The sequence below is a fragment of the Lissotriton vulgaris genome, assembly GCF_964263255.1.
Source record: "Lissotriton vulgaris chromosome 8 unlocalized genomic scaffold, aLisVul1.2 SUPER_8_unloc_1, whole genome shotgun sequence".
NCBI classification, from domain to species: Eukaryota; Metazoa; Chordata; class Amphibia; order Caudata; family Salamandridae; genus Lissotriton; species Lissotriton vulgaris.
The window spans coordinates 2,325,881-2,347,986 of record NW_028240615.1 but is presented as its reverse complement, the minus strand read 5'-3'; the positions used below and the strand labels follow the sequence as shown (position 1 = coordinate 2,347,986).

General features: G+C 44.5%; 1 protein-coding gene across 9 annotated transcripts in view; it reads right to left on the bottom strand.

The window, feature by feature from the left end:
- The window catches only part of DOCK9 (dedicator of cytokinesis 9), a 1,255,128-nt gene that overhangs the window by 969,856 nt on the left and 263,166 nt on the right, over nt 1-22,106 (bottom strand). For 2 of the 9 annotated variants that reach the window (XM_086947870.1, XM_086947872.1), the window contains exon 1: nt 9,969-10,156. The exons of 6 other annotated variants lie outside the window; for them this stretch is intronic. In XM_086947870.1, the coding sequence (XP_086803996.1) occupies nt 9,969-10,085 (117 nt within the window). In that variant the 5' untranslated portion in view covers nt 10,086-10,156. Of the gene's footprint in view, nt 1-9,968; nt 10,189-22,106 lie in introns of those variants that run through there. One more of the 9 variants, XM_086947865.1, reaches the window with a different exon arrangement.

Sequence of the window (22,106 nt, the reverse complement as noted above, 5' to 3'; positions counted from 1 at the left end):
GAGGATAAGACTATGAATTAAAAAATCTTAACGGTGTGTGTGTATATATATATATATATAAGATTTGAAGCTCAAATAAAATAACATCTAATTCTGAGTGGATTTATGTTGTCTCTGTTTGCCACAAGTATTGCGGAAGTACGGAGATTTCCTGCGACTGTTTATATATATATATATATAAATATATATATATATATACACACACACGCGTCAGACGTATCATTAAGAGCTAGTGTCGGAACACAGAAAATTAAGATAATATGAATGCAATATACTATACTATTTATTATATTTATATGTAGTCTGCACTCAAGAGACCAGGGTTAAGAGTAATCTAAGTTACCCAAGTTGTATGCGTTGACGAGTCAAATAATGCCTTTCAACTAGTGCAGCAGAATACCGTTTAAAGGCCCCAACAGTTTGTGGAAAAATGGTCACAGTTCAATCAGGCAGCCATCAGGCTTCATCGTACCAAACCAATACCTAGCAGATAGGTCAGGAGAAATAGAATCCAGAGGTGGATTAGAAGAGACAAATGAACAGTGGGCAATGGATTACACACAGTAAAGGCCGTAACAAGGCATAGAGGCCAGCCATCAAGTATTTTCCTGAAAACACAAAATTTTGGAACAGCTCAATCAATCGGCAACCCCTGTGGCTTGATTTCCTAGCAGGACCATGGCTCACCCCAATATATTATGAATTTAATGAACACGTTTTTTCATAGATTTTTTAACATAGCGAAAGAGCACTCAGTTGGCAATATGCTCCAAACTCATGATTTACACAGATCAGTAATTGACATGATTGACACGTGGAGATCAAATGATCTATCCACAATCATGCACCAATTAAATCAATGCGAAAGCTGGGTGTCCTCCTCTGTAACCTGGTCAGTGGATTAGACTGCTGCCGGTCCAAGTAACAGGTCTCCATATCCTTGCATCAGTAGACCCACAAAAGGCTCAGTTGATGGTTCAGCAGGTTAATCGTCCTCAATATCTCATAAGTGTTGGCATTGTGCAATTTTGGAATTTGATGTCTTTGGCCACGTCTCAGGAAGAGAGGGAAGAGCGTCACATCCTTTGCTACAAGCAGGGAGGGGTCATCAAGGTGACTTCCTCAAAGTACGACTCGTCTGTTGGACCCCCACAGCAAACCAAGCCAGTTCCAGCAGTTTAACTAGAAGTCCCAGTAACCCAGGAGATGCTGGGAAGTTTCACTTGAATATTACAACCACAAACCCGTTGCTGCTTACAAAGATAATAAATGACTCGTCTTGGGCCCAATCTAGCAGCTCTGCAACACTGTGATCACTGATGTGAATACTTTTGAGACACATTACTTCATCTCCAGGTGTTACTGCTTTAAGTCCCTGGTTTTATTATTGCTTCCTGGACTTTTATAGTGCTCATCTGCACGCTCTCCTTGTCAAGACTGGCTGTTGACAGCAAATTACTTTCTTATAAAGTGGTGGGGCAGGTTACTTCTCCAGAGAGAGGCTAAAAAAGCACATTTGACTTTTCAGCTATTCCTCATGACATGACTGATTGGGTCCCTACTGCAGGTGAAGGTGCTCTTCTGCAGTCTCACTTTCCCACCACTGGGAAGACTGCAGTGAGGTCTCCATCTTGTGGGATAGGGATGCGCTGCTGATTCTTGATGAGAAAGTTGAGTGCCAGGAATACAGCAGGTGTTAAATCAGGTCTCAAGGTAGCACCTTAACCACTAAGCCACATCTAGCAGGCACACTTGACTAGCAGCATTACGAGATATCATTTTGGACAGATGCTATGAACACCGCAAGACTAGGCAGAATACATCTCTTGTGGTATGGTCTATGCACAGACATCCTGCAAAGAGTGGTATATGCTAGAACTAAATGATACGTGGTGGTGGCCGATTTATCTACAAGGATTGCTTTTAAAATGTCTGGGCACATAGGAATCCAATGTGCAACTTAATTTCATAAGTGTTGGTTGCGAAGAGTCCCAAGGCTGTGCATTAAATCCCATGGACTATAAATGATGGTTCATTTCTTACCAAAAACAGTGAAGGGGAAAGCATTAAAAGCTGCTCGATAAAGGCTATGTGCATGCATCACTTGTCAGCAAGTGAGAATCTTCAGAAATGGTAAGTGGCACAATGGCAAAAACTCCGTTATTATACAGCACTGATCTATATATGACTGGTGAAGAGAACAGACTATGATTCCACCCTCATCCTAATTCCTGTAATCTATGCGTAATATATATATATATATATATATATATATATATATATATATATATATACATACACACACATACATATACATATACACACACACATACATAGGTGGCTATGCCAGTACAGTATGAGCTACAAAAACACTAACTTAAAAAATGCATGGTGTAAAATAAATCTTTCTGCCCCACACCAAACATTGGTTTTAAAAGGCACGATTTAGAGAAAGATATGGTATTCTAAATTATGACACGAAGTGATTAAGATATTTTATAATGCTGTGTAAATCTAGAGCAATGTGAGTGGAATAACTGGTCTGAGGAAAGTGTTGAGAAGTCAGAAACACAACACAATGGGCAGATTACTCAATGGATGATTTCAGGGAAGTTTGAACAGCACTCAAACCCACATTCACCTTCAGTTAAAACTGGAATCATAATCTAAACATTTACCTGTGAGATATTTTTTTCAGTATAAAATCTTCTTAAAATACATTCCATAAGCATGATACATTTCAAGCACTGTAGTAATCAATACTTCAACCTCGCCCTCCCTCTTTCGATCTCGTTAACAATGATGTATTGATTTATTGGGAACCTCTGGGCTGTATGTTCCACCTCTTTGAAACCGAGTAACCATCTAGACGGAGCCAGTCAAGTCAGACACGAAAAAGATTAAACTGGAGGGTATGTTTGGCCTCCAGCGTTATCGGAACTGGAGGCGTATTTATAAACGCTCACCTTCCATCACTACTCCTACACTGGATAAGAGACACAATAGACTGCTACTCACAGCTTCACTTCCTTATTTTAATGCCTTCTCTAAAAGGTTTAAAGAACACCTCTGGAGAGCAACAACTTCTACAACTGTGCTTAATCACTCAACAGTGGGAGGATCATCACACATCCGTTTGGAACTGGATTACTTTTATCAAGGATCCACTAACTTGGGTTAGGCTCCTCGTCCTGTGTAAGAAATGTGTCATCCATATCTGGAAACAAAAACTAGGTTAATGCTTGAAAAGCCAGACCCGCCGAATTGTTTTTAAAAGTCTAATCTCAGGGTGGCTCCAACACAGCCATGTAGGAGCAACAACGGATCATACTATTAGCAGTGCTTCGAGCTCTTTGTAATGCTTGGCGCTTGCATGCGTTGCTTTATGCTCTTTTTGATGCTCGATCACTCAGGCGGGTACTGTGGGACATGGAGAACATTTGTCCCTCCTCTTATGTTTCATATCTACAGCGGCTGCATGTTGCTCCACTGCTTTTCAAGCGAAAACCGTCCAAAATGTAACAGCTCGTCCACTCTAACATAGGTCAGAGCAGGGTCCGAGCTTATAAATGCCCAGAGTAATACATTTCAGCTTCGGGACACATGTATGAAGTATGAGGAGTAACCGTGTCCTAAAACTTAAAAGAAAGTGTGTACTGTTTTACTTTACCAGAAATTAAATGTTTAAATAAGCTTTTCTTTACTACTAACTTGTGGAATTTTGTTGTACTTATTTCAATGCTTGTTAACTGTAGACATTAAAAAAATGCATCAGAACTCGGTGCCAAAAGCATATTACCTGTTCCACCGTATTCATTCTTAATCAACAAAAAAAATGTGCAGGGCCCAATTACACTAACGTGCAAGTCAAGTATCAAGTTAGCAATTACTTATCTGCTGAAACAGCCCAGAATACAGAAATCCATGCTAATTATAAAGAACCTTATTAATGCATAAAGAAACATTCTTCTGCAGAAGCCATCATGGTCTGTGGGGACATGTGTTCCGCAAAGGCTGCACATTTCCTCTGGAGCAGCTGTTTGATGCCCTCTTTCGTGTGCCTCGATTTGGTCTCTGTTTTCAAACCACTGGATGGATTAGCTCAGAGTAGTGCTCAGCACAGCAGCCGGCCGAAAATGATAACATTCCGACTCGACTGAAAATCGCTAGAACCCACGCCCACGCGGCCTGGAACTACTTAGTACAAATACGGAACATTTCTTTAAGCAGTATCTTGCCTGCAACTACCTCGTTTTTGTGCCTAAAGAATTCTTTTGAATGGCACTCCTACATTTGGACGAGAGCACAGAGCATCATTCAAAGCCAACAACCCCCTTCTTGGCAGGCCTTTAGGAGAAATGTCTACTCTATCGCTCATCTATGGATTTAAAACTTAACTGGGTAATTCATCAGGAGCCAGGGAAATAGCGGCCAAATGTAAGAAGTAATAGGGTTGGGAGCTTGGGCAGAGCACTTGTTTTTAGTGGTTTGATAGATTACCGCGGATCGTCTACAGGCCGGTGGTTGATAGTCAAGGCACTACTGAAAGAAACATTCCAAGACTAACCAAACCCACAGTTCTGCAGGGGAAAAGCTAGAAGAGCTTCCACCACGACACGAGCAGAGTAAGTTATAACAGAACAGGCTGGAATGAGAGAACAGTGGTATTATACCTTCCGAGGACTTACTAGTATGCTATGTGTCACTTACGCCATTTATGGAAGGAATTAGCCATCCAAAAAACGTACGTTCGAATGAGAAAGATCTGGGGACAGATATTATATATACAGAAGTGGCTCAGGATTACTGAAAATATCAATAAGTGATAAAGCTAACAACGACCGTGAATGTAGACCATAAATCAGTGACAGAAACCTGGCATGGTACTTTTTTTTTTTTACAGACAATTTTTATTGGTTTTTGAAGGGAACAACAAGTCACATAATCAGACCAAGAAACCCACCATCTTGTGACAATTACAATTAAAATCCAGCCCGTCATCATATTCAATTCAGTGTATACAGGAATAAAGAAAAGTGTGAATTGTTGTGTGCTCATCCTACTCTAGCGTCCGCTCTTATTTCCAAGCCATTTCCCCCAAATTCTTACATGTGTAGCCAGACCCCCCCCAGCCTCATACACAGGTTTTTCTTGTTGCGAGCACCAATCCACTCTGCTCCTCCACAGTATCAGCGATGGTGCCATGGGCGCCTTCCAAAGTGCAGCATCATCTCTTTTAGCTACTACCACAGCAGTTCCCAACATAACCCTGTCCGCCCTAGAGCCCCCAACACCATCATCCACCCCAAGAGGACCAGCAATGGGGAGAGTTCCAGCGTCAGGTCCAAAACATCGGACCATTCAGCCACCTCCGCCTCCCAATATGGAGTGATGACAGGACAGAACCACACCATGTGAAAGAAATCCGCAGCTGCATGGGAACAGCAGTAGCAAGTAGGGTCGGTCACTAGGCCAGCACGAAACAGCCTGGCAGGAGTCAAATATGCACAGTGCAGAAAATAGGTTTGCACCAAACGAAGCCTGTATGAAACCACAATCACTCTGTGGGCCACCAGCACATCGCACCCATCATCATCCTGCAGAAGCCCTATCCATTACTCCCAATGAGTCTTGAGGACGTCTAACGATCCAGAAGCATTTGAAGACCAAAGTAAGGTAGATCTGGGAGACTCCACCCCCTTCCTAGGGCCCCATCAGTATCTTGACCTTTACGGGGCTGAACTCTGGGATGGTCATGTCCGATGGGATGTGGGCTCTCAGGGCATGTGGCAACTGTAGGAATTTATTAAACTGCTGTGCAGTAGAGAGTGTATAGGTCTGTTTAAGATCCTGGAAGGAGACCAAATGTAAGCCTGCCCAAATATCACCCAGAAGTGTGTTAGCTATGGTGTACCAGTGAGCAAACTCTGCAAGCAATACCACCTCTCCCAAACATGCGCAAATCCATAGTGAAGTATGTTGAGTGAGTTTCTTTCACCACCCTGTATGCTTCTGGGCCGCCCTCCAACTTGGGAATATCAGGTGGGTCACATCCGGTATCGTGCTCGGTATGGTAGTACTGTAGAGTAACGCCATTTTGCGGGGAAACCCCAGCGTACTAATTTCCTGCCTGTATGCCGTATCCGGCCAGCCCCGGTAAACCAATCATTAACGACCAAGAGATGTGTGGCCAAGTAATACAAGCATAAGTTAAGCATTCCAATACCTCCTTCACAGAGAATGCGCTGACAAGTGGGAAAGGGCAAGAGGGCCCTTAAGTTGTGCCAAAGGAAGAAGATAGCAAGTGAGTCCATTTCTCTGAACCAATGACCAGGGATACCTTGGAGAAAATTCTGGAGAAGGTATAGGAAGCTAGGTAAAAACATTGTTTTATACAAGGCGCTCCTCTCCATGACATTCAGGGGCAGTGTCTGCCACTTCTTTAGATCATCTGTGATCTTGCGAGTAAAAGGGGTAATGTTCAGAGACCATGTCAACTCGGGAATAAGAGCCACCAGTATGCCCAGGTAGCGAAAACTGAGGCGACGGATTGGGATGTTAGTTTTCCAATCAAAGCAGTATTGTGTGGGCGCCAGCTATACCAAAAGAGACTTGGCGGGTTTAACAACCAGGCCAGAAGCCTAGAACAAGTCAATTAAACTTAGAACACGGTGAATGAAGACTTACCTGTTGTTCAAGGTCATTGCACAGTGAAGCTTCGTTTTAGCACTGATGGGTTAGCAACTCTAAAAGCTTGATGAATGTGACCAATACTGTTGCTGTACCACGGCATAAACTGAAAACATCTATAGAACATATGAATACACTCCAGAAAATTACAGTCTCATATTTCAGGCTTGTGCTCGTTTTGCTAGTAGTGTGTCCTTCCATGTTACAAACAAAAAATGGTTTCAGACACTTGAAAACCAACACAGGTGTGCACCCATGCAAACCTACAACTCTCAACTCTCGATAGTCTTCAAAACAGACGTTCCCTATGTGCAATTAGTGACGGCAATGGCATTAATCCAGTACCTTCCAGAGTACTGTTCTGCAATGTAAGGAGCAGACCTGTCAGATCCTTCTAAACCTACTATGCTCAAAGCATAGTCTAAAGCCACGTGCAGCATTGCTGTCTATAGACCAATGTCTGACCGTTCTCTTGAGGCCATGAATATTCACAGCGGACTAACCACCCAAGAGTGAGGTTACTGAGTCTGAAGGTTGGGAAATGTCACCAATCGCCACACCCAACCCCCAGGCTAGATAAGATGGTTGGGACCTTTTCACATTGCAAGTGGTGCAACAGTGTGACGCAGTGCTCAGAACTGGTATAAGTGTGTGATAACCATTCCCACCAGGTGAATAGGGGGATGCTCAGATTGGAGACTAGGGCCATTATTCCTTTTCTTTCTCTACAAAACGGTTCGTTTTGTGACTGAATTTATATTCAAAATACAGCTATGTCACACAGCACAGCTATCTTGTATTAGAACTCACTTCCTCAGTTCAAATACCAGTGTAGCCCATGCTGCGTGTGTAAATGTTTAGAAAATATTCCAGTGGACAGATCATGGTAGTGGATTGTGCAATAAAATACCTCAAATGAATATAAATCATACACAAGGAAATCGCCACGCTGCTTCACAAACAGCCAAACTCTCGTATATCACAGCCCAAGTAAACAAAACAGTGCAGTTCTAAAAGCTAAAAAAAACAAACCAATATTAGATAGTTCGGGGAAGTCACCCGCCCCTAAGAAGAAAAGTGCCTTAGATCTCCAGCTCAATTGGATAAAGTGAGGTTAGCAAGAGAGAGATAGAAGGAAATCGCAGCAGAAGCAGGCGTAGGCGTAGAGGGGTATCACAAGAGGCGCTTCTGTGAACTACAGTGACTAACAAGCATTTGCCTATAGATATCTAGTAAACTTGTGACTTTTGCTTTTGATAAGGCCATGTCCACCCTTCCGATATGAAGTGCTACAACAATTCTACGTGTTATTTCAAAAGTCAGTATAAGGAGTTTTGTATACACTTTACAAAAAAGACAATGGCAGTCCAACAATGCGATTTGTGAATTTCTTGAAAGATCTAACTCGCATCTGGCGGAAATATCAGTTGGCCAGCAACAAATGGTTTCTCCTAGATCCAGCTGCTGCATTGTAGGGGGGGCGGAGGCTGAAACTATTTATATGCACTGACCTGCATTTGCTTTTTGGAAGTGGATATTGGGGTAGAATGTTATCTGTGGCTTCAGTAAGTACTTTATTTTACCCATTAGAGTACCCCTTATTCTTTTTTTCTTCAAGACATATGCTGTAGTCCAATGCCCAAAGAATTTAATAAACTGAAATATCAATCGCCAATTGTGGGAAAATAGACCCTGGATGAAAAGCAAAGGCTGCTTAAATTGAAGTTCATAAGAGTAAATGGTGAAAGTAATTAAGGTTGTGGAGCGGGGACTGAAACGGCAGAGTACAGTGACAGAGGAAAGGGAATAGAAAAGGGCAAAACCGAAGACTTCAGGTGTGAGATGAAGCAAACACTGCAAGGGGTAGAGAATTAAGAAAAGGTGAGCTGAGATCTAAGGGATTAGATAAGTAAGAAGAGATGCATGGTTATAATACACATACTGGACACTATTAGGACTGCAATAAATAAACAAGCCACCCACGTCACAGAACCTGGGCCAGCGATTATCATAATAACGTAGGAAAAACATTTAACATTCATTTTTTATAGCAATAAATAACTGTACTTTGTCAGAGGCTGGGCAAGACTGTGGCATAGGGCAGGTAGGGGTTGTTCTTCAATAGTGTTGTGCCCTTGCCTTCAAGTAACCAAGACACGCTGTAGTACTGCTACCCAACTCAACATCACTCGCATTATCCCCGCCAGCTTCGTGTAAGGCAGAGACAGTTTGCCTTAAGTAAAACTTGTGATCTAAAGAGGTATCTTAGCAACAAGCTGCTATACATTGTACGCCAGAACCAGCGGAGAAATACATTTTTGGAGCTGTAGAGATCAATGTGAAAAGTCGTTCCCTCATTCAAGGGTGTGCCAGTGTTTGTTATATTTGTTCTTTGTCACTTCATATTTCACAAAAGGGAGTTCAGAAGGGGTTCTGAATTAAACTGTATGCAGCTAGTATCCTACACTTTCAATATATTTCTCTGGCAAGGACAACTGTACTACCAAATGAAGAACTATTCATAAAAAAATGTCAGTATACATCCTAGTTGTATGGGCACTTCATGCAGGCATAGTTACACATAAACTGGGCGAAGGAAACCAATGTTTGCTCCTAAACCACTCCCTCAGAAACCACACACCCTTTCAGCCCTCTGTTTACTGTGGCAAACCCCGGGTGCCAAGCTTTCATCTGGACCGGTTCAAGTTCCCTTCAAGAAAGACGCAAAAAAAAGATAAAACCACTCTCAAATGAAAAATACTTTCTCATTTGAGCCCTGCACCTGTAATTCAACAATCAACGTAATTTTCAAACGCAGAGTATCTGCACTTTAAACTCAAGCGGAGTAAAGCGAGCCTACTAGTTATGACGTTTCAAAATCACACACAAAACCCAAAGCAGTTTGAGCAGAACACCCTCAGGTTTCAGTTCAAGGGCGGACTCTCCACCAGGTTAGATCTATTGCAACCCAAAGACCCGGGTCATAATTCCGACCCTACACTCGAGCACGCAGTCTGACCCTGAGCAACCCCTGCATGTTCCTGAATCTTAGCTGCCAACATTGGAAGTGTTCAGAAAAGTCAAGTGCAGTTTTGGGGGAGGTTCACAGACAGGTTATGAACGCAGGTGCACCCCTTACTTCCGCAGGTGCACCCCTTACTTCCGTTGGTGCACCTTGTACCGCTCTAGGAACAAAGGTGCCTCTTGGACACAACTACGAGATAAACAACGACATGACAGAAAGGGAAGCGCTTGCCCCGGCGCGAGGGGTCTCTTACCCGCTCCTGCACGGGGGGCTCCGGCTCCACCTCGGGGGGCGCCGCATCCTTGTACTGCTGCGGAGACTCGATGACCAGCTCCTTCTTCACGCTCCTGCTCATGGTGCGCGCCTGCATCCCGGCCGGAGAGGGGGCCCTCGGGCTGCGGCTTCCAGCAGCGACGGCGGCGATGGCGCGCCCGGCTGTGTGAGGCGAGGCGGCGGCGGCGGGCGCCCTTCCCAGGCTCACCGGGCTGCAGGGTGGGAATGCATGACAGACGAGGGCCAGCCTCTGCTGCGGGGGGAGGATCCGCCAGGCCAGGAAGCGACCCAAACAAGGCTCCGCGCGCCGCGGCAGCAGCGCGCGCTCACCCTGCACGCACCCCCGAGGGTCAGGCGCGTGGGAACATACCCCAGCACTTACCTATCGTCCCCACTCACTCCTCGCACACTGCTCACGATGACGGCGAGACTGGAGATTATTGCGACAATCGAAGACCGCATGCCACCACAATGCCAACGTCCCAAACTCAGCAAGACATCAGCGCAGGCGGCTGGCCCACTCAACTATTGTTGCTTGTGTTGGCTGTAACGTCGTTTTTCTCAAAACAGTGTTGGAAGCAGATTCCTTTCCACACTGAAACACAGGCAGAACTGGGAAATAGGGACGAAAATATTTGGACAGGTGTTTATCTTTTTATTTTTTCAGTGCTCCACTTCAGAGGCAACGCCGCCGCATCCAGTTTACTCATTCACCAGTTCGTGCACATACTGCAAGGAATTTAAGCAACAATAACATATTACTAATGTTCTATGTAGCACTTAATCTACTAGTATGCAAATTGGCAACCATTAGCGCTTTGTAACAGAAAGGGCAAACCTGAGAGTTTATGGGAAGAGCAGAGCCCGATAAGAGTCAAGGGTCTGGCTTGGCTCTAAGAGCCAAAACATGGCCTCTCCAGCAAAAAATAATGATTTTAATGATTCCTGAAAAAGAGTGGCAATCCAATGCATTGTGGCATTTTCAGGTGCGGCCCATTATCATAGGCCATGTAATGCCTACAACAGGGTACATCCTCTCTACCACTTCTGTGAGGGACGACTACGTCGGCATGCACACTTAGATGTGATCTAGTGATATGTTTCACAAGCGTGATACCCAGAGACAAAAGTTTTAATTTTGGCTTTCACAGTTAACAAAACTATATGATCCAGAGCAAATAACGTTACTCCTAAATTGGGCAAATCTTGTATCTATTCAACTAAGGAGCAGTTAACTATAGCATTAGCACTAAAATGATTATACAGAAAGAGGATATAGACCTTTGCATACACACCCCTGCAAACCCTTTGGACAAAGACCAATCATTTGCAAACATATACTGAAGCACTCACACAGGCACACATACAGAACTGCCACACCCATAGATGCCTTTACAGACTCCCACCTTCCCTACTCATACCGACCACACACTCACTTTATCTGCCTATCCAACTCTGTCTTGCTTTCTTTCTCTTAATGCTGTCACTCTCAATGTGTCTCTTCTATGCACTTTTGACACCAAGAGACATGTAAAATCTTCACCCAAGGCACAGAGTTTCACTTGTTCCTTGATTGCAAACTTTGTTTCCCAGAGAATTTATAGGGTGTGGTACGGTGGCAGAGGGTCTGAATTCCATGACCTGACCAGCCTGCCGCGCTTGCGTAAATCTCCCAGAGCCTTCTACAAGAAAGAAAACGTAACGTCTCATTTAAAAACAGAGGTAAGTGAGCACTTCTTGAACTTGACTGAGCCCACTGCAAAAGTACACATACCATGACCAACATATGTGCAAAACACAACTGACCAGCTTGTACTCTATCTCTGCATCAGGAACTCTTCCACCTATTTCAAGGAGCTCCATTGGCAACCTGTAGAGCGCTGTTCTAACTTCTAATCTCTGCCTTATCCATAGAGCCGTTCTCAATTTTGGTCCTATTTACCTCGGGTATAAATTTTCCCTATACCACCTGAATGCACTCTTCGATCCTCCGCCTCTCTAATGGCTTACATTCCACGGGTCCAGTGTAACTGTAGGGCAGATGCTCTTTTACTCCATTTTGAGAACTAAATCTTGGAATTCTCTGCAGAAATCTATCATGAATATATCCTGCCCTTCTTAAGTCAAGAAAAAGCTCAAGACTCTACTCTCTCACTAGTGCTGCTCTGGTCTTTCTAATGTGGCTAACCAACTAGTGCCAGGAAGCCCTTGGGGGTATTTCTTGTACTATATAAACCTTGTTAACATAACAAAACATAACATTATTGGAAGGTTTACCTGACATCACTACTACCCACTGTAGCCCTATGTACTATTTACAAAAATAATTACAAATAAGTCTATGGAGGACATTATTTCAGTGAAAGCACAATTTTATGTTCTCTCGGAATTCCCTTTTCAGTAAAAAGAAAAAAAGGGACGCATTTGTAATAGTAGTAACTGTTTTATTGTCAAATGATTTGAAAAAACCTCTTTCATAAGGTCTTTGCGAGCACGTTCATCATGCCCTACAGCTGGGTTTAACAATAAGTCCATTTGAACAGCCTCTCCTCACAAAAATCTGCGATAACAAACACTTGCATGTGTTGTATAGGCAGGGATGTAGCGAGAAGAAGGTGGGGGGTCTTGGAGAATGAATTGAGAGCACAGGTGCCAAGGAAAAGCCACACAAAAACTCGGCTCATTCTTAGATTGAGAGTATTAGTGAACCTAAGACCAAGCCAGAGGCAGATATCTGGCTCGAGCCTCCAGCTGCTCACCCACCTCTACTCTGCAACTTAGAATATATACATATTTGTAAAATTTTCAGCAGCTTAGAGTTGTCCTAAGCTTGTCAAGTAAAAAAAAAACACAACTGACTAAAAAGCATGAAAAAAGACCCTGCTTGATAGGTGCTCTCTCATTGCTGCTCACAAAGACAAGCTTATTGGCTCCTGACAGGCAGCTTATTTCACACTGCTGGAAGTCCCAGACAGGACTTCGAGTAGCGGGAACATTTTGAAATAGGCAGCTTGTGGGTAGTCACACTTGTCTTTCCCTGTTGTTAGTCATTGCTTCCAGGCCCAAGTGGTGGCGGGGAAAATAATTCCATGCAGCTGGATGTAATTGGATTTATATCGAACTTACTACCCCTGACAAGGTATTGAAGCACTTTAAAGCAGGTAGCTTCCCACTTCGGAACCCATGGTTAATGTTTTATCTAATGGTTATTGTTGGTTATAGCTTTTAGTCATGTGTCCACAAGAAAACATGGCATGCATTTACTCCAGTTACTTTGTGATACAGTAACATAATGTAGATGAGATCTTTAGAAGGATCAATGTTGTTTCAGGTAAATGGTTGGTGAGATAGAGAGGCTGACGGAGCGTAGGTAATGTTAGATTATAGGGATTTAAACAGGAGAGGTTGTGATCTGTGAAATGAGGTATTGGCCAATGTCAGTATTTCAATTAGAAGGATTGAGGCAGGCATGGGACTAAGATTATTATTATTATTATTCTGAGTTTTATATAGCGCCTGGTTACCAGAAAGGCATCCCAGCGCTCACCAGGGAATGAAACTACAGAGTAATGCAGGGGTTTAAGCAGAAAACAGAAAAGTTTTTAAAAGCTTGCGGAACCGAAGCAGACTGGCTTCCGAGCGAAGTTGTAGGGGAAGAGAATTCCACAGAGTGGCTACGTTTATAGAGAACCTTCTGCCACCAGTTCTTACTTTCTTCACCCTCCCAACCTGCAAAAGATGTTGGTGGTCAGACCGGAGAGAGCGGAGGGCTTTGTAGGGCTGAACCATCTTCCCCAGAATAGGTGGACCTGCCCCCTGCAGGACTTTATGAGCGATACAGAGTGACTTGAACTTCACCCTGTCCCTCACAGGGAGCCAATGCAGTGCCTTGAGCGCAGGGCGAGCAGATTGATGTCTGGGGATACCCGTCAGAAGCCTGGCGGCCGCATTCTGCACTTGCTGCAGTTTGTTCATGGTAGATTCTGGAGCACCCAGGAACAACGCGTTGCTGAAATCCAGCCGCGAGATGATAAGCCCCTGGATGAGAAGTCTCCTAGTGGCCGCTGGGAGCAGCGGTAGAATCTTCCGAGCCGAGCGGAGCAGGCCAAAGCACACGCCAGCAGTCTTTTTGGCATGGGTTTTAAACGACAGGTCCTGCTCAAGCCAGACCCCGAGGCTCTTAATCTCCTGCTTGGGGGTGGGTACAGGTCCAAGGCAGTCGGGCCAGCTGCTGGGAGACAGAGATGGAGAGGAGTTTCCCAGCAGCATCAGCTCCGTCTTGGAGCCGTTGAGCTTTAAAGCTGAGCTGCACATCCATGTGTAGATCTTCTCCAGACACGAGTGCAGCCGGTCAGGATGGTGAGCCGACTGGGAAAGGCCTACCACCAACTGAGTATCATCAGCATAACTGATGATTTTGATACCCTAAGAGGAGATTATACTCAGTCATAGAAGGTATACTAAGGGTTGAAAGTAAGAAGAGGGTCACTACCAAGAAAGAAAGTAAGTCAGGGTCAATTTTTTTATGCAGGGTTTTAGGAGTATAGTGGGAGAAGGCTTTCTGAGATAGCAAGCAGTTGGAGAATGTAAGCTGAAGAAAGATACAACATTGTACCTTGTGCTCATATCTAGGGAAACAGCTTAAACATGTGATTTTGAGATTACACAATATTTAAAAATTAAATGCCCTAGCCTCTTGGTTGACGAGCCTAGGGCAGCCCTTTTAAACAGGCCACACGGGCCTTTAGGCTACAGAGAATAAAGCAGGAGTAAAAAGAAACTTCACAGTTAAGGTGAAGTCAGCAAAACTTCACCAAATTTCGAAAAGGGCAAGATGCCTTTTTAGGGTGGGAAACGTTTTTTATGTGAACACCCCTAACAAACTCTGTAGTAATCACGAGCTGACCTAGAGCAGGTGTTACTAGTAGGCATTACTACTATTCACCTCAACTGTGCTAACTTTATTAACCTCAGCTGAATGAAAGAATGAGTCAACCCTGCAGGGACCGGAATCAACATGTAGGCTATAAACTGATTTCTGTTGTACGTGCTGTAACCCACTTAGCTATCTTACAAGCTTTATGAAACACTATTTACAAATCCCTTTTGAAAATCTACCAGATGAAAACCAAATGACGCATGTTTCCATGGAAATGCTTAATAAACAAAAACGCCCAATCTCTACCCATGGCTGTGCTCAGAGCTTCGACAGTCCCTGCGCGCTGCAAGTAATCAGAACCCGACTTGTGGATAACAGGAATGTGTAGGCTGTCGCCCTTCCACGGTAGGAACTGTTCTTACCAGCAGACCCTAAACGGTATCCAGCACTAGTCCTCACTAATCATAGCGGCCTGAAGACGAGCGCACAGAAACAACCTAACCAACACCGTATGTACAAACCTCAACCACCACTAAAGATGGAGCTGGTTTTGGTCCCATTTCAAAAGGATAATTCTTTGAAATGACCTCTGCACAAGCGGTTTCACTGTTATCATATACCTCGCTCTAGCTATACGCTCGTAATCTATAGAAAAGTCTCCCAAGCTGCTGGAGTTTTAGAACATGAGATCATAAGGCAGGGTCACTGACCCCCTCCCTAACGTTAAAGTGTGTTTGCAAAGTGAATCTCAGCTGATAAGGCAGCCCAGGGTGAAAACAGTGAAGCAAATGTACAATCTCATGCCAAAGATAGATTTGTCCCTAAAAGAGGTAGCCCACCGTGTTGGTCTGCAGTAGCTATAGTCATCATATACGAGATGAAGTACACCCTAACACTGTAAGGAGATTGTGAGTCCGTGACCATATCGAGGAACAGAGCCCAATGCTAAGTTCCTGTATAAAGTCATGAAACCCCGAGGTGACTTGCAACATTCTTTTAAAGTGGAACAGAAGATAATGTATTCCGTGTAGTACATGATCACACCATTATCATCCCCACAAAAAGGCTAAATCCATGGCCTCCTACTCCCTCAGCATAAAAAGTGCAGTTACAAATATGTTGAAACAAATTTGTATTCTGCTATTCATTTGTACCTAAACAAATCATAGGCTGTATAATGCAAGTCACTATCATAGTTCGGACTGTATGGCAATATGTGGAAAGAATCTTGCGTTCTGTAATGAACTATAGCCATGCAAAACAAACATGTAGTCATGAATGGCCTCTTTGTGCCAATGACAATTTCAGATAAACATTTTAGAAGAGCTGAAAGCTAGTTATTGTTTTCATTGCTTAAGCAGCACTTGTGTTCTGCTCAGTGACCTGCCTGTCACACTGTCTGCTGGTTCTGGTTACGTCATTTCCTTATAACAGGTTACTAGACTCAACTTCACTGGACTAAGGGATTCAGAGATGAGCTTCTGCACAGGGACTGCGGACTCCAATGTATTATAAGTAGCGACTAATCAAGGTTTCGGCCCTTCAGTGGCAGGCATGCTAGAGCTGAGCAGATCATTAATAAGCTGTCAGTAGGACAACCACGCTGATTAGCATAATTATCTGTACCGTTCACTGATTACATCCCAGAATGCAGGTGTCAAAGCACTCACCAGTCACTGCCATTTGTCCCCTATAAATCTGCAAACATTCCCTCAGGAGAATCACCGCAATTACTTCTGCCCATCAGTATTAGCCCGGAATTGAAATTTCGTTGTTTTTTCCATCGCGGTGACAGCAGCAGTCCTGCACACAAGATGGCCGCTATTCAGCCAGCATTGGATTTTCACTACAGAACAGTGCACATGCACCAAGTGTTTTGCTTTGTTGGTGGCAGATTAACACCTTAACGGTTTCCTATAGAAAGCAGCTTGACTGTCAAAACAAAATACGTGAATCTCCATCGCAAACCCTATCCCCGGCCCCAACGACCCATGGGTGAGGTGTAGCTTTGCCACATTGGTCTGTGTTGGCTGGTGGAGCACACCGTCTCATCTGTAGAACGGGGTGAACAGCAGTGGTCGGGAAAGACTACAATTCGCAGGAGGTGAGGCGGATGGTAATTCGTAGTAGTCAAGGTCACTGCTGATCTTCGATGAAACTGCACCAATATTCAAGGCCAGGGACCCCAATCCCTAAGAATTAGGACCACTTTCATTAGCTACCCAGAGGCGTGTTTATGATTTGGGGGACAAGGCCAATAAGATGATAGCCTGGCTCGAGAAACGGGACAGGGAGCGTAACTGGGTGCTCGGGATCCGCACGACAGAAGGGATGGTGAAAGACATGATCGTTGTAATCCATAAATCCGGCAAACCGCAAGACTTGTGCAGCTCATACAGGCCCATATCACTCCTCAATTATGAAACAAAGGTCCTCGGTAAGATCCTGGCCACCAGATTGGGGGCGGTGGTGCAGTCGCTGATCCATCCGGATCAATCGGGCTTTATGCCCCACAGGAGCACGCATCTTAACTTAAGGCGCCTTTTTGGAGTATTACAGGCGGTGTCTGCCCGGCCGCATGTGCCGGCGGCCCTGTTGTCTCTAGATGCTCATATGGCTTTTGATAGTATAGAGTGGCAATACATATATGCAGTTTTGGCAAAATTGGGCTTTGGAGACAACTTTCGGACGCGGGTGAAGCTGTTGTACACCGTGTCGCTTGCGAGGGTCCGAGTTAATGGCACCCTGTCGAAGGAGTTTCAACTGGGGAGGGGCACGGGGCAGGGCTGTCCGCTCTCCCCGACCCTGTTCGCCTTGGAGCCGTTGGCAACCTGGGTGCGGACGGATCCAATGGTGTGGGGCATAGACCTGGGGGGGGGGGGCTGGGAAGAGCGTATATCGTGTACGCTGATGACATTTTACTGTATATTCAACGATCAGCCGCCTCCATCCAGAGGTTGATGGGAATCTTGAGCACGTTCGGTGAGTACTCCTGATATCGTATCAATTGGGATAAGTCCCTAGGTCATGTCTTGGCAGGACCGACGCCGAGCTTAGCAGAGGAATGCAGGGGGCTGGTTTGGAAAGTTTTATTTCGGTACCTGGGTATTTGGGTTACTAAGTCGGATGCGGAGTTCCTGCGCCTGAATGTGTCGGCTCAATTGGAGCGGCTACATGGGGATGTCGAACATTGGAAAACCATCCCGCTCTCCTTGATGGGGCGCACTGCCTTATTTAAAATGATGGCCCTTCCTCGTCTGCTATATGTTCTACAATATACGCCCTTTCCGGTCCCGGACCAGATTTTTTGGGTGGTTGAATTGGAGCAGCGCTCTTTACTATGGAGTGGTGGATGCCCTCAAGAAGCTACAGCGGGGAGCATATAAAGGAGGGCTCGCCGTCCCGGATGTCCGTCTTTATTATTGGGCGATGCAGCTACTTAACGTCAATGGGTGGGTGAATGCCCCGATAGAGGAGCCAGCATATCGGGTAGACCGCATGGTCTTCGGCAGTGGTACCTACTTGGCTTCTCTTTATAACAGGGGTAAACGCAACCTATCTCTGCCACCTCAAACGGCTGCAGTGGTAGGGGCGTGGAAGTGGGCGACAAAACTACTGAGTTGGGAAGCGAAGCTTACAGCGCAAACCCCACTATGGACCGGGAATTTCCTCCCAGAGGTTGCGAAATTACAGGGTCTTCGCCAATGGAGCCTAATTGGTATTGATGTGTTGGGGATATATGGAAAAGAGGGGGTATGGTGGAATTCGCTGCCCTCCAGGCAGAATTTCAAATGGGTACCGGGGAGTTCCTGCACTACCAACAGCTTAGACATGCCTTACACCAACATTTGCACCACAGGAGCAAATACCAGAATATGCCCCGCTGGAAGATAGGTTACTGATGGACCCCATGATCGACAAAGCCATCTCCCTTACGTACAAAAAGCTAATTAATAACTTGACTGACCCCCTGGGACCTCTGCAGGAAAAATGGGAATCTGACATTGGGCTGTTGGAGGACGATGACTGGAGGGAGGCACTACAAAGTTCCCGGGAGGTGGCGATCCGTGCCAGGTTTAGGTTGGTTTAGCTACGCATTTTACACCGTTCCTACACCCCGCGCACTAGACAATACCGGATAGGTTATGTAGATTCACAGTTTTGCTTGAGAGGGTGTGGGGAGGTGGGCTTGTTTTTTCACATTTTGTGGGATTGCGCCAGGGTTCAGGTATATTGGTCCAGGCTGACAGACATCATGTCGGAAGTGGTGGGCGCGGAGGTTCCACTAGAAGCCAGATGGCATATCCTGGGTGTGACGAGCGACATCACTTGGCCGAAGTGGGACAAGGTATGGCTGGCATTGGCGAGTATGGTTGCCAGGAGAAATATAGCGAGGCTGTGGGGTAGTGAGGTCTTGCCAACAGTGGAGGACTGGTGCCAACGGGCAAAGAAAGTAATATATAAAAGCAGGGGGTGCCCCAAGAAATGGAAGATATGGGCGGCATGGAGGCTGTATAGGGGAGAATCAATGGATACCCAGTCTGTGTATGACCCCGGTTAATGTGCTACATGTATTCTGGTCTTAATTACTGACTATGTTGTATGTGATGGTTTCACGAGTCATTTTACCTCCTTTCAATCCACTGAACTTATGATGTTGACTACTGAAGGCATGTCATGGACCTGGGTGATATGTGGGGACCGAACTGTTACTGATGATTTTCGGATGATCTTCCTCATTTTGGTGTCCTACGAGGTTCAGATGCTAACACATGGACGAACATCCAGTAGCTTGGTCTTTGTATGAAGGTCACAATGTTAATGATGAATGTATGTTTGCCTTTGTCTTTTATGTGCCAATGAATTTCCGATGCCGACTAATGTGCGATTTTATGGAGCTTGATACTACAAAAAAAGATTTAAAAAAAAAAAAGAATGTGTATCAAGTGGTCACTTTCACTCCTGAAGCTAATCTGTCCTGATGATGACCCTTAAAGAAATTTTGGGTTGAAACGCCGTCGACGCATTGTACATGGCCTAAATCAGAGATCACATTATTTTTTCACTGTGTATTGTGTATATTGTGATTTGTTTATCAGTCTCCGCCATTGTTTTTTGATTGTATAGGTTTATGATTTTTCAAATGTAGTAATTGTGAGAGTAATTGTTTGAGCGATCTTGTGTTTTCAATTTATTAAATGCTTTTGAGCACTGAAAAAAAAAAGAATTAGAACCACTTTAAGCTCACTTTAGGCTTCTTTTGTACCAATCCCGTGACACCCATGCTTTCCTTCTCCAGCTCGTAGTTGAGTTTGGGCTTTAATTTCCAATAAGGTAGGCTAGGATGGGTTTCTTGGATAACATTTAACAGGAGTGTGATTGCCTGAAATAAATGTGCTTTTTTGGTAACACAACCATTCAGAGGACTTGTCCAAGAGGCGGACCGGTTACGTGAATTAAGCTCAGACATATAACTGGCCTCACAACGTTCATGAGCTCGGTCACATTTCTGTTGCCTTTACAGTGGTGGTTATTCCAACACACTAAGAATGGAGGAAGCACAGCGGGCAGTAACGTGTGGTAATGTGCAAAAATTAAGTAAACATTTACTTTAGCCGTTTTTGGTTCTTAACACCTACATGGTTCTTATTTTGAAGTAGATAAACCTGAAATATTTTTAGGGGGTTTGAGGGAAATCATTTGCAAATATTTATGTACAGTGTGGAATAAAAGGCAACATGTAAAATGACACATTAAAAACAACTTTTCAGGGGGTGCAAATATTTTAACGAATGATAGATGATTTTCGACAGACATGTTTTTTTCTAGCAAACACTGTAGGAGTCAAAATATCATCCTCCTATACTAAAGCAGTTGCATTAATTCCTCTTTGACAATTTCCTTGCCACCCACGCAAAAATCCAATCCGATGCCTTCCCGCCTAAAAAAAAAACGGAAGTTGATTAATTATCCAACTACTAAACTGTGTGATGGTCAACAGTTTCAACGGTCGCAGACAGGTCTAGGTGTAGGAAAACAGAAGAGAGATGACAGTTGTGGGCAGAGGTCATGAAGTTGAATGGACAAGGAAGTGTGAGTTCTGTGAAGTGGACCAAGCATGGTCCCAGACTGGTACGGAGGGCAGCAGGTCAAGAAGTGAACAGCGAAGGAACTGGTTTGCTCATTAAGACCTAAAGTTAAAGATAGTTTAAGGCTAATGGAGGTAGAGAGGCAGGCATATACATCGATTTGGGATGATATGTCTAAGATGGGCTTAAAGCGGGTGGGGTGCAAGACTGCTGCAGATCTGAAGCAAAATTGGTTAGATGCCAATGCTTGAGAAGTGACTGGAGAGAGGTGCCAGGCAGGATAGAATTTGAGAGGAGCAGGACAGCAGGTTGATGATTTGGGAGCTCAATTCTGCCACCCAACTGTATGCACACTATCGGACATTCAGATAGTATGCAGGGGTGGCAGAAGTAAGAATTGGAATCAACTCAGCAGGGTTTGTGTCACAGATGGTATGGAGTGAGACGTAGAGAGGAGGTGCATGGGAGAAATGGAGTAAAAAGGAGGCGTATCAGACTTAAGAGTTACAAAGTTTACTTTTATACCAGAAATCGCCGGAGAAGAAGGAGGATGAGGCAAAGTTAGCGCAGTGCGAGGAAGTCTTTGAGGTGGAATTGGATTGCACAAATGCTGAATGTGAGGGTAGTCAGTGCATGGTTATATTCCCCCAGATGTGCTGTTGTGTGTTTCTTCTTTCATTATCAGAGTAATGAAAATGAACGCATTTTAGTTTCAAATGCTTTAATGTTGCAGGTTGTCCAGGGCTCTAGGCGAGAGCTGTGGTAGTGAAGAGTTGGTGGGACAACGTGTAGCAAAAGTGGGTCTCAAACATGTCACTCAATATTTGAAAGGAGGTGGAATTCGGAAACAGTGTGAGGTTATTTCATAAAAGAATGAGGTTATGGCACATAGGGAAGGTTTCTGTTTCGTGACAGGAGTCTGGCGTGGTAGCACTGAGGTCCGTGGCATGTGAATGGTGGAATGATCAGAGGGAAATGGGCAAACAGCAGATGGAGGTTGATAATGTTTTAGTAATCAGGACTGGATTTAATAGTTTACCGTATGACTGTGGGGAGAAGTCTGTGTTTTGTAATAAGCAGTCAAAACGAAATTGGGCAATTAAGATGTTCTCTCAGTGAGCATAGCATCAAGTTTGGGTTCACCTTAGAT